The 13422-nt window shown below is 44.8% G+C and overlaps 1 protein-coding gene across 2 annotated transcripts in view; it reads right to left on the bottom strand.

Moving 5' to 3' along the window:
- Positions 1-13422, bottom strand: part of GPATCH1 (G-patch domain containing 1) — a 952962-nt gene that overhangs the window by 301466 nt on the left and 638074 nt on the right. For both annotated transcript variants that reach the window (XM_069639172.1, XM_069639180.1), the window contains exon 15: positions 13253-13416. In XM_069639172.1, the coding sequence (XP_069495273.1) occupies positions 13253-13416 (164 nt within the window). The remainder of the gene's footprint in view (positions 1-13252; positions 13417-13422) is intronic.

Raw genomic sequence — 13422 nt, 5'->3', positions numbered from 1 at the left:
ATGAGGTAGACATCTTCACGAAGAAATATTTCACAAACAGGTTCGAAGAATCAAGAAAGAAACAGAAAAAGAGCCGAGGGGCGCCGAGATTCCCGAAGCGAACACGTTCGCGGAAAAAACAGAACTGAGGCTACGGGCGTCATGTGTCCTACTTATAACATCCAGTGACGTTGGCCATCGGAGGAGGTCCTCGAGGGCGGCGTATCGACGTTATCGACGCAGGACGCAGACGCTGAAGATTTTCCGAAGCAGCACAGCTGTGGTGATTACTATCATAGATAAGGAATACGTCAGAGGACCCAATCCCCTCGAAGCATGTGTACAATTAAAATTCTCCAGTGCTGCCTTGCACCTTAACTGCTCTTTCCCCTTAAGAATTTAAAGCCCAGTTCATCCAATGTGTGCTTTAACTATTTCCTCTCTGCAATGTCTTTTTAAGTTCAGAGAGAGAATTTCAAAATTGTCAGCTCTCTCTTTTCTTGCTTTTCACTATATGACTCCTTTTTGAAAATATTAACCTTCCAGAAATGTGTGCAATCTTAACAAACACCTACTTACTTGCTTGCTTCTTAAAGCATGAAAAATAATTATTTTATTTTAAATTTTACTTTAAATCAACACCCTTGTGGCGATTCAAATTTAACTTTCAAAGAGAGTCTATTCTCAATACCATTGGACGTGCGCACTACAGGCAGTGATTTACAGGAGACCTCCTGCTGCTGCACGTGTGCGAAGGGAAACTAACTACTTCAAAGCATGCGCGCGGGTAGCGAACAACACTCGCTGATGCGCATGCTTATGAGAAATACTCCACTACTGGCTCCCAAGCGCAGACGGCCTTCAGGAACAGACAGAAAGGCTGTCAGCATTGCGCATGAGCCTGTCTCAAATACTAATTAAAACGTATGCGTGCAGTAGCGAATGAGAAATGTATGCTTGCTGTGGCGCATGAGTCAGTTTCAAATACTAATTAAAACTCATGCGCGTAGTAGCGAAAAAGAAACTTATTCTTGCGGCGGCACAAGAGCGAAGTGGTGAACACTTCAAATAATTCACAAAAGTTTAGGAATTCAAACAGATTACGCGTAGTCCGGTGAGCACCTTAAGGAAACAAGTGTGCATGTGGTGAGTGTTATAAGTACTTAAGAACTGAAATTGATTTATTGTAGTTCAATCTTCTTTGCCAAAACAGTCTCATGAAAACTGAAAGATGATTTCTTCGCAATTTCACAACATACTGCTACCTTAATACCTAAACTATGAAGCAACAGTAACCAGTATCTTGACTTGTAATGATGCCACTTAACTGCCATGGGTTCTCCCCCACCCCCCAGTGCCAAGGCCTTTTTTGGTGACTTCGGTATTTCGCCATTCAATGCCTTATAACTTTTTCTCTTTTATTAAATGCTGACTTCAAATGTCTCTTTCCTTGGAAAATAAAATGCAGCGCTCCCACCAAATAAACAGCTTGTCTTGTCCCACGAAGTGTTAATTTCAAACCTGCTCCTTCCTCTGACAGGCCAAGGTTACTTGGGATTGCAAATGGGGATTAAACTTGAGATACTCTAGAAAGAGGACCTTCCTGTTAAGGAAAGGACAATGAAAGGCAGTTTAGAACCTTCTCACTGTTCCCAAGCCCCCTTAACCTCCAATCGTCTTGCTCCTTTCTTCATACTCAATTAATGTCCAGCTTCCTCTGCACCATGCCGGATTGGGACACTCTCCCTCTAATGTAATGAAAGTTAAGGAAACTAATCGCCTGAAATGTAGGGAAAATATTAAACAGGAAATAATTCGTTTTAAAGTGACTAAAGGTAACGGGAACCTGACAGTCTAAAGCCCGGCTGAGAGGACGTTTTCTGGAAGCTCCAGTATTTAAGGCCTAAAGGGTCTTTATGGGCAACTATCAGCAGATACAGAGATTCAGAAGACAAAGGAGCGGTTCAGGAGGCAGGCAGAGTTAGCATGAGTTCCCACAGGAAATCAGAAGCCAAGTGACTGAACCGCTGTTCAATTGCTACATTCAGAATTGAACTTTAAAAGCAAAAGAACTGTAAAAATTCTCCCAAGTTGTTAGGAGGCAGCGCAGATGTAAATATTATACATCATAAGATCATTTAAAGACTGTTCGGCTAGCGAGCGTCTGGCTCTGCAAGCGTTTGAATTGAGATTTGACTTTTCGCTCCGAGCAGCGTATGTTGCTAGGATACGTGCTTGCACGTGCCAGCTCTCTTCATCAGCTGTTGTTCGATGCTCGCGCTCACTAGCTGTGCGGTTCGCGCCTGCAGTAAACTACTTTGTATACATTAGCGCTCATGTTAGTGCCTGTTTTTTGGGCAGCTAAACTAGAGACTGTGCGCAGAGCGCATCGCTTTCATTTTTAATCTTTAGCATTATCAGAAGCTAGCGATTTGCTGTTGAGCGTATGGAGAGTGTCTAATAAACAGAGCTTACCAGAGCAATGAGGGTCTTTTTTTTGTTCCGTTGGTGTTTTTGGTTTTCGGCGTCAGGATCCTCTGTCTCTTGGGAAGGCGTGTGTGCGTGGTAACGGCAAACTAACTTGAAGACACGTGTGCGCAGAAACAGCAAACTAACTTGAAGACATACCGCGCGTGCGCAGGGTTAGAAGAAGACATTCTTCTGTGATCCAAACCTACGCAAGCCACTTAAGGACACAAAGTTTCTTGGAAGAGGCAAACAATTAAAAGGACAACAGCTAAAGCGATCTTAGTTTTATTTAGAAAATTGAAAACATTTAATAACTCAAAAACAGAGTGGTTGGAACTGCAAAGTGACAATGTGAGGGTTCCCGCAAGCAATCTCTACATGGAAAAGAACAGGCTTTGTTGACCACTAAGATTCCTCAGCAAGAGACAGTTTACCAGGGAACCAGAAGGTATTTTTGGAGCAGTTCTCAGTGCAGCAAGTGTATCACAAAGGCAGCAACTGAAGGCATAAAAGTGAAGGCTGCAACCAGTATTCTGAGCATCTTGCAAGTAATTAATCTCCTCTGGGCTATCAGTAAAGGAGTACCAGGTATGGTTTATTGAGCTATTGTGTTTAGGATGTTCTGAAGAGCCACAAGTAATTCTTGAGTACTTTCTAAAGGTGGAATGACATTTCTTTTGCTCTATCTACAGGTCCGGTGAAATCAATCGGTGCAATCTGGTGTTTTCTCATTTTATCCACTTCCCCCTTTCCCTCTGGGGTGAACCAGGCAGAACTGTATTTGAAATTATTTCTGTGTGTTACACTTTAGGGGGACTGTTGGGGGTTCAGCAGCTTCCGCGGACATCAACTTTGGATACTCAACCTGACAGTATGAAAGGCCAAAAGGTTTAAGTCCGCCCGAGCTGTCATGAACCCCGAAGAGACATCCATGGAGGTTTTAGGTTCAATGATTAAGGAATTACGGGAAGAGCTAAGGATAGCCCATAAGGAAAATATGAATTTAAGTCAAAAGGTGGACGAGTTGAGTGAAAAGGTTACCCCGATTCAGGAAGCAGTAGTTTGGAGGGAGAATGAAGTATCACAGGGATCTGTGTCTCCTCCAGAGTTGGAAAGGGAGGGTGAGGAGCGAACTTCCAGCAGAAGTGCAGGGGCTGTGGGAGGCATTAGGGCTTTGGTGATGCCTGTTCCCCTGGCTGCGCCAGAACGCTATCAAGGGGATGCTAAGAAATTTCAGGTATTCCTGGCGCAATGTGAGTTGCACTTTCTCAGCCGACCAGAGATTTTCCCAACTGACGCTTCTAGAGTTACGTTTATGTTGTCCTATCTATCTGGAGAAGCTTCAACTTGGGCAGGGTTACTGGTGAGTCAGAAGAGTGTGGCATTAAATAATTATCCATTTTTTTGGATGAGTTTCGAAAAATGTTCAATAGAAGGCAGGTATCTTTGGAGGTGGACGGAGAAACAGAACCTGACATAAGGCATCAGCGTTAATTGGTAATGTTGGTCGTGGACTAAAAAGCTCAGGGACCTACTTTGTTTCTGTGGGTGGGGATGTGGAAGTACATGTCTTCCAGAAAGAAAAAGTCAAGAAATTCCTTTTCAGCCATAACTAGAATACCCCATGAAGAATGACCATCTTTGGTTTCCTCTGAAAAGGTTTCTTGTGCAGTAGGACCAGGCTCAGCCTCAAGTCTTGTTTTTCTTCCTCACCAGGAAATATCTTGAATATAGACCATGGTTTTGTTTGCCTCATGGCACTACATTAATAGCATCTTTTGAGAGCTGCTGCACTTCAACAGCGCATGCAGCCAATGTTGTTAGGTCAACTGTGGAGACATTACAATTGGCTTCTTTGTACATTTCAAGGTGTGTTCTTATTGTAGCATGGAAAGCACTGCCAGTCTGGCGTTGCCTGTTAGTGGACGAAAAATGCTATTCTCACCCCCACATGGTGAAAAGGGTTGGAAAACGAAGGGCCGTTAAGTCAGGCCTGCATGCTTGATTACTCCCAGAATGGAATGATGGCCTGCTTTCGGTACTACAGCAAATGTCCTTGCAATGTTTGTCCCTTTGTACCAACTATTAAGATGGATTTCCAAAATTACCCATGGGGGTGTATTTCGAGATGCAAACCAATTATGGTGAACTGGAAAAGCACTAAAGTGTAGCCAAACCTAATTAAAGTTGGTAGCAAAGCGGTAAGGCTTAGACTTAGGAGGTGGTGTGAGAGTGGTCTAGAGCTAGGAGTCCACACAGAGCAGTAGTTAGATGCATATAATTAATTAGAAACACTTTAGAGCAACACTAGAATAACTGCCCATCACCTAGTAAGTCCTGCCCTAAGATGGATTGGGGCCTAGTGCCCAAAAGTCACCAGTTCCAAATCTATACTTTTCAGGTAGGTTTACTATGTGATTAGACAATGTCAGTGGCGGCCACTCATTCCAAAAAGTTAGGGAAAGCTCAGGTAACTGTCACAATCCCACTACATTAGCGTAGGGCCAGAAGGGGATCTGTGACCAGATCCCCTCTGATCTAAGTCAGGAGGGAGAAATAGGGACATGACATTATGCCCTTATACCCTTATGGAGGATGGGGGAGGAAGGGAACAGGTGTGTTAACGTGCACCCCTACTCAGATTTCTGTGAGACCACTACTGAGGTTCCTGACTCCTTTGGGGACATGTTCTGCTATGCTGGGTCCGGTTGAGGGAGGCCCAGGGAACTCGTGTAGAGTTCAGTTTCGGAAGCATGATTTAGTTTCGTTCTGTCACAGGGCTAGAATCTCGGTTCCAGGCCTCTTCCAACTAAACACCATTGGGACAAAATTAAAAAGACTTTTGCGGAGCAGGTGACCTCAGGACTCCTCCATGGAACGAAGAAGATAGATTGCAACAGGAGTCACAATGACTAGGCAGTGACAGGCGATCTTAAATGGATGAAAAAAAAGGCAGGTCCGGCTTTGTTTACGTTGATTGGCACTACTTTTTGCCAAGTAATGAACACACGTACAGTATACAAACATGCACTCAATTTTGGTGATGTAATTCAGCTTTTTATATTGCTTTACCTTTCATTATTTTTAGTATTCTAAGAACAGCAATTTTCCGTTATAGAAGTTAAACCATAATTCTTTTGTCAGGGGGTAGCATAGCTATCACCCTCTGCAAAGGTATACAATTCAAATTGTAGAGAACAAAGGTGGACAGTAAGTACAAAAGGAATGGTCCACAAGGTGCATCACTTAATACAAAAAATCAAATAAGTGTGAAGCAATGCATCAAATAGCAAATAGGAATACACAGACATAGATAATATTTTAATACATGTTGGTATCCTATAGGTACATTACAATCCGTATCCAATTTTAACAACCAGGAAAAGCGTGTATGCTGTAGCTTATCTAGGTGAGAGACCTTGGGTAGGTCTACCAAAGCCAAGCTAAAGGGTGACCTTGTGGTAGGTCGACGTCAGGAAAATTAATCATAATCCAAATTTCAAAAAGTGGAACACGAGGGCACCAGTTGGTGCAGAAGTGCACAGACGTTTCGGCTTTGAGTAAGTAACAGCCTTCTTCTGGAGCCAAGGCGTGGTCTCCCCTCAATAGTAGAACGGGAGAGCACTAAGAGAGGCATGTGTCCTGAAGCACTGGCAAGCGCAAATGGAGCTGTGGCTTACGTTGATGCAAGAAGGTTGCAAATGCAGGAACAGGTGTCTTGTAGTACATGAGTCTTGTAGTACAATCTGAAGAGTCTCCAAGTTCCAGTGATGCACTCGGAATGCCAATGGCTGTGGCATGGTGTTCCAGGAGAGATCTGGTCAGTCTACCTGTTGTTCCAGGGACACATCAAAAGGCTCAGAAGGCACAGATCTGGAACAGGGGTCGAGTCAGGTTGTTCCCATCAGTTCAGGGCTCAAAGGACCGATGAGGGTCTTCTTGAGATCAGGCATAGGGAAGGGCTTCACCGGGAGTTCACTGGAGTTGATGCTAGTCAGCTGCAAAGGTTGTCCTCGGGTCGTCAGTGGCTGCACTTCTTCGTAGGGGTCTTGTGTCCAACGATTATCTGTGGAATGGCTGCAGGAGTGCTCCTTTTATACAGGATTTTTACTTTTTTTTTTTAACTTTTATTGAACTTTTGCAGAGAGTTACAACATTTGAATTGCATATTGCACTGTATTTACTGTAGCTTACATGTTCAAGCGATCTTTATATAGGCATTATGACACTTCGTCTTGACTGTCCCCCCCTTCACTTTTATTAAACATGTATTGCCTAAATCATCCCCATATGCCGTTCGAGCGAATCGTTAAGGGCAGTAAACTAGAATAGACTTCTTCATTATCTTTTGCCCAGGACATATCATACACCCATACATATCATTGATATCATTCACCCAGTCTTCCACCGGTGGGGGTATCTTACTTTTCCATCGCATCAATATTGCACGCTTAACCAACAACAGACCCAGATTGAAGAGTCTACGCTGCACAGGGTTCATTTTACATACAAAGCCCAATAGACATGACCCCTGTTCCCATCTTATAGGCTGGTCCACCAGTTCTTCCAACGCATTACACACATTCGCCCAGTATGCAACATGTGGAGTGTGTCTGCATCCTTGTTTCCACATCTTGGGCACTTTCCTTCAGATACATTTTCGTACATTACATTACATTACAGCTGGGGTGAGGTGTACCCTGTTCAATATCTTAAAGTTGATTAGCCTGTATCTGGAATTACAGGAAATTTGCTTTGTTAACCTGCATAGCTGCATCCAGTGCGTTTCCGTGAGGATAATTCCTAAGTCTCTTTCCCACTCCCCTTTAATATCTGGCGCTTGCATCTTCCTAGCCGACACTGTCAGTTTGTATAATGCCAAGGCTGTCTTCTTCACTGTGCCTGGAGTGAGTGCATACCTCAGACTCGGGTGTGAGGATGGTTCTCGAGGAAATCCATCCCACAGTGTCACCAGTGCAGTTCGGAGTCTAAGATACTGCAATTTCTGTAGTGGGGTGTCACCAATGCATGCCTTAATGTCATCCCAGATTACGAATTGACCATCGCGGAACAGATTCCTAAAGTGAAGTATGCCCATGTCCCGCCAATGTGCAGCTAGGTCCACGTCTCGTGACGGGTGCAGTTATGGCGCGCGCCAAACAGGCATGTCCGGGTTATACATTATGGTGTCCCCGGGGTGGCAGACCAGTCGGGCCTATTTGGTTGTCGCTCCTTGACTTCCCTTCGGCCAGCCCATATCAGAGGTAGGGCACGTCTTTCCCCTGTTTTTTCAGTGCCACATGGGACGCACCAGGTCCACCATCCATACAGTATATCGCATAATAAGCCTGTGCTGCTAGGAAGTACAGTTCGAAATCAGGAGCCACCAACGCCCCCCTGTTCATATGGCATTGTAAGATGCTTCCAGCTAGCTCGTACTTGGCCCTTCCACACAAACGTTGAACATGCCCCTTGTATTCTCGAGAGGAAGGATCTTCCCGGCCACAGTGGTATCGTGCTGAAGAGATAAAACAGTTTAGGGAGTATAATCATTTTCACTAGTGCCAACCGGCCCATGAGTGAAATGGGGAGATGGTTGCAGCAGTCAATCTTGGCACAGAGTGCATCAGCCAGCGCACCAAATGAGCTGTGCGTGCTATCTCAACGCCTAAATATTTCACCCATTGGGGTGCCCACTTCAGTCCGCACAGATCGCTGGGTTCGCAGGTCCTGTCTGTCAACGGGAACATCTCAGATTTGTTAGTATTCAGTCTGAGACCTGAATATTCCCCAAACTCTTGGACTACTGCTAGTACCCTCTGCAGGTATTTCCCAGGTTCCCTTATGTACAGCATGATGTCTGCATAAAGAGTTTCCAACTCCACTCTCCCCGCTATAGTTATCCCGGCCCAGGCATGCCGCGCTCTCAGAAGGTCTGCTAGTGGTTCTATCACCAATGCGAAAAGCCATGGGGGGAGAGCGCATCCCTGCCTAGTGCCCCCGCTAATTCTAGGATCGAAGAAAGCACCCCGTTCACACACACCCACGCATATGGCTGCGTATAAAGAATGCGCACCTACTGGATGAAGTTTGGGCCAAACCCATAGTTATGCAATACTCTGAATAAAAAGAAGACCAGTATACAGTGTCCAATGTTTTTGCATATCTAAGGCAATTGCGGCCCCTATGGTGTCCTGCGGAATCCTTGCTAGTATATTGTAGCACCTCCGTATGTTGGTTGTCATTGATCTGCCCTGCACAAATCCTGCTTGGTCTTCATGCACCATGTATGGCATCAGTGGGTTTAATCGGGAAGCCAGTATCTTAGCGAATATCTCCGCATCAGTGTTAATAAGTGACAGCGGGCGATATGACCCACAGTCCTCTGGTGGCTTTCCAGGCTTCAATAGTAGGGTGATAACAGCCTCTCGTGTTGTATCCGGCAGAATGCCGGTTTCCAACGCTTCAGACTACATTAACAAGAGACGGGGAGCTAGTGCATCCATGAATTCCCTGTAAAACTCTGCACCCAGCCCATCTGAACCCGGAGCCCTACCACCAGAAAGGCACTTTATAGCTTCTTTTATCTCGCTCAGTGTTATCAGTGTTTCCAGTGCATTGCGTGCTTCTCTCGATAGCAGCGTGGTGGGTATTTTTGCTAAATAATCGTCAATTTCGCGGTCTGTAGCTACGCTTTGAGAGGAGTACAAGTTGGCATAGTAATCATAAAACACCCCGCTGATCTTCTCCAGCTTAGTGACTGTTACCCCATCACACCTGGTGATACACGGGATGTTCGTATTGCCCCTGTCGTTACGCACCATGTGTGCCAAGAACATACCGACCTATCCTGTTCCCCGTACCTGCGTGCGGCTGCTGTTCTGTCAAAATAGCGAAGTTCCCTGTACGCCGCCGCTCGGTGTTCATCTAGCTGTGTTTTAATGTCTACGCTAATCTGTGCTGTCGGGCTACTTGCGTACTCCGTTTGTAGTTTGGCCAGTGATTCTTCCCTTTTCTTGACTTCCCTCCTTATGTCTAAGAGTACTCTGAGTTCTGTGGACATGGCAATGCCTTGTATATAAACTTTGAACGCCTGCCATAAGACATCCTGCTGGGCGACTGACCCTTCATTGTTCTCGAAGGAACCAGTGACATGTTGTGACAGACTGGTTCGAAACACGGGGTCAAGCAGGGCTGCTGCCTTGAACCGCCATGGTGCTCTCGGGGGGGGTGTTGCCTCTGGGATATCTAACAGGAAAGGTACAGGGAAGTGATCCGACAGCGTTCTATGTAGTATCTTGGCCACTGTCACCCAGCCCGGAACCCTCTGAGAAATTAACCAAAGGTCTATCCTGGAATGGATGTCATCGACTGATGAGTAAAAGGTGTAGGTCCTTTGAGTCCCATGCAGCGAGCGCCAGGCATCCCTCAAGCCCAGGTCTGCACTACGTGTATGTATTGTGCGTGCTGCGCTCGTCAATGTTCTGGGTGTGGTTGATGTTCTGTCTAGGTCTACATCTAATATGGTATTAAAGTCGTCGCCACATACTACTTGAGTGGCCGGGTACCTGGTGCATTTCCGAAAAACCTCTACATAGTACTCCGAATCATCTGGATTTGGACGTTAAGCTTGCTCTGGTCCAACAACGGTAAGGATCTGCGACATTCAAACTGGCAGAGGCTTTCCAATCGTGGACAGCCACTGGCCACCCAATCTGTCCTGCAACAGACATTCAGACACCAGGATGTGGACTGCGACCAGACAGTCCTAGCCCCCACAACCAGCCACAAACAGACCACCCTTAGCTAGCGAAAGCATCAGCTTTCCCTATAAGGTAATTCCAACCCTGAGAGGGAAGGAAGAAAGCCAAGTAACAATATGGCCAAAGCACAGACTAAAATCTCATGGCATGGCCATGGTAGGGTGCTAGCCACTCTTAGTACCCATTTCCTGTAACTGCAAAGGTGCGAAAGTAAAAAGTTTAAAACACAGTAGGAAAATATTCGCTACCACCAGCCCATCCTGGACACACTGTATTTGTAACCAAAAAGTTACAAAAGAAAGAGTTATAAGGATACCAAGTATGCTAATGACACTTCACTTTAGGGAGATGTGTGCAGTAAAAATACAAGAAATCCATGAAGAGGGACATAGTCTCTCAGCATTGATATCTTTTTGGATTGATCAGTCACCTTATCAAAATGAGCACAACGCTAACTGCACTAATACACCCTCGAGAAAACGCAATTTCGGGGAAAATCTGACTGATACAGCTTAAAATCCTACATAGAGTTTAGTACCAAAGAGTGCACTATACAGGTGGAATCTTGCCACTGACCCCAATTTTCTACGTTGCTTACATGCAGAGGGTACGATCTTTCACATCCTATGGGACTGTCCCCAGATCCAAGAACACTGGCAACAATGCTGCAATAAATTGACAGAAATCTTGAGGCGCACCATCGCAAGAGATCCCAAATTGTTGCTACTGGGCGTCGAAGAGGAAGGGGACACAACACGCTTCGAGAAACTGTTCCTCTCCACGACTACAGGGTTAATAAAACGCAGCATTGCGAAACTGTGGGGATCCCGTACAAACCTGCTCTTCGAACAACGGGTAACAGATGCAAACATTTGCATGTAATGGAACAATGCATATATACCGCCAGAGGATGCCCCAGGAAATCAGATAAGATTTGGCAGAAATGGGAGAACGCAAATTGTACAGACTCGGGACACTGTACTGTACGAAGTAGCCGAGCGGACCAACGATATGATGCATTGTCTTACTAATAACTAAGGTGGATATATCTTGCTTGTTTACCATGTTGTCGAATGAGCAAGCTTTGTTTTCAATGTTTTAAAACCAATAAATTGCTTTATCAACAAAAATAAAAAGAGCACAAAGCAAGGGAAGTAAAACGGAAGGCTCCACTTACCTCCAAAAAGTCAGGTCCGAAGTCAAAACAAAGGAAAAAGAAAGAGGACTATGGGAGTAAAGCAGCAAAAAGAAAATCTTTCCTAACAGGCTCTACGAAGATATGCAATCGGAAACATTCTCTCTCAAACAATGCGGTTTAAAAAGTTTGACAAATAAGACAGGTTGACCGGCACAAAAAACAGAAAATGGTGGGATGGTTGTTTTCCAATCAGGGTTGAGAGTGGGTCATAGATAGAAGTTTGGTAGTGTTTTTCAAAATAACCCCACATTATTTGAATAGTTTCCACCGAAATTCAGTACATGTAATTTTGCTCTGCTATTGTCTGTGTGAATCCTGAAAAACCAACTGGATTATTGCTATTTGTTGGGTCAACAAGCCCAACTCTAATCACAGACCTAGAAAGTGATGATTGAGTTGCCTCTGAAACACTCTGCCACAAGATGGAAAACCATAGCATTGACTGGTGAGACAACTTTGTTTACATTTTATTTATGCTCTCTTCCCTGCGTCCATTTCTTCCCATGAACTGTACCGACTGGCCGTGCGAGTAGAGTTAGGGAATCTGATTATAACATTAATCTGGTGCCTGCTGCATTTGAAAAGTAAAAGTTTTTGTCCATTAGGTTCCCCGTCTTTCATTATGGTCTTGACACAATAATGTGTTTGTCATCCTTTGACCTTTGTTAATCTCCCCACACAAAACATGAAATAAAAATAACTAGAGCCCTTCCATTTTTGCCCATGTCTCTCATGCTTCTGACTACTCCACAAACCTAACGACCCATTGTTCAAACACCCCAAACCCATTGGCCGGTCTCTCTTGTCCTGTGCTTTTCCCTACCCAGTTTTGTGAAGAGGAGGTGGGAAGCACACCACATATTGCACTGAGGACATTTTTCATTTAATCCGTTCAAATCATTCTCTACACAATAGACGTCAAAAGGGGACGGGATGGGCAAGCGACAGAAGCAGAGAGGTAAGTGGGGAATGGAACAAGGCCGGGAGGGGAAGAGGGTCAGCAGACTCAGTGAGTGAATGGGCGTTAGGCCAGTCGGGAAGTGGGTGCAAGGGCAGGGACCAGGGGTTCCAGGGCTGTCCAATGGATAATGTGAGTGGGTAAGGTAACGTGGGTAACGAAGGAAAGAAGGTTTCAGGGATGTCTTCCAGAGAGGATGGGAAAGGTGTGGTGGGCAGGGGCCAGAACAGAAAATTGATACATTTCGCAACTTCCCAACGTCCCAGGGGTGTTGGGGGTGTAAAATTGATGAATGTTCTAATATGCACATAGGACCTCATGTGGCACGTTGCTGAGCACAGTACTAATTGATTCAATATAGTGGGCACTTTGCTGCTGCCGTCTGGTTGTTGTAGAAAGTGAAGGCTCACACCAACAGTGTCCTAGATATTTGAAGGTTGTGGAAAGCCGTTGTCCTGTGCCATGGCATCACAGCAAAATAAAATAGAATTCCGTACCTTCAGAAGAATGTTCTGTATAGAGACAGAAAACATCAGTGGACAAAGAAAATAACAGTAGAGGAACCTCAGGCTCTGGTGAAGTCTTAATTTATAACTGAGACAGGTCCCAATTCTCACCAAGAAAGAGGGAAAAATCAAATGAGAGTGAGACAGCACAGCGGTGTTCACTAATAATTCTTTGTCCAAAACACTTTAAGCATGACAAGTAGCTACCAGTCATTGAGCCATCCAATCCAGCTTCATATTTGCAGATCTTGAAATGTGGAGAAATATATGACGAAATATACATATTTTCAAAACTCTTCAAATAAATCAGCCATACCATGAAAATGACCATAATTTCCAACTACACCATGAATAGAAAAAAACATGAAACACTTTCTACCTTCAAGGCAGTTTGTTCAGCTGTCCCACTTTGCTCTTTGTCTTCCAATGGTTCCATTTTCTTCTTATGATCAAGTTCTGATCGCGCCAGACTTAAAAACTCACTAATGGAGTTGTTTTTGCCTTCCTCTCCCGATACATCCCACCTTGACGTTTTCTTTGTTTCTGAAA

This window comes from Ambystoma mexicanum, chromosome 1q, assembly GCF_040938575.1.
Source record: "Ambystoma mexicanum isolate Mex_15411 chromosome 1q, UKY_AmexF1_1, whole genome shotgun sequence".
Taxonomy (NCBI): Eukaryota; Metazoa; Chordata; class Amphibia; order Caudata; family Ambystomatidae; genus Ambystoma; species Ambystoma mexicanum.
Note: the sequence above shows the minus strand (reverse complement) of the source record. Positions and strands in the feature narration are given on the sequence as shown.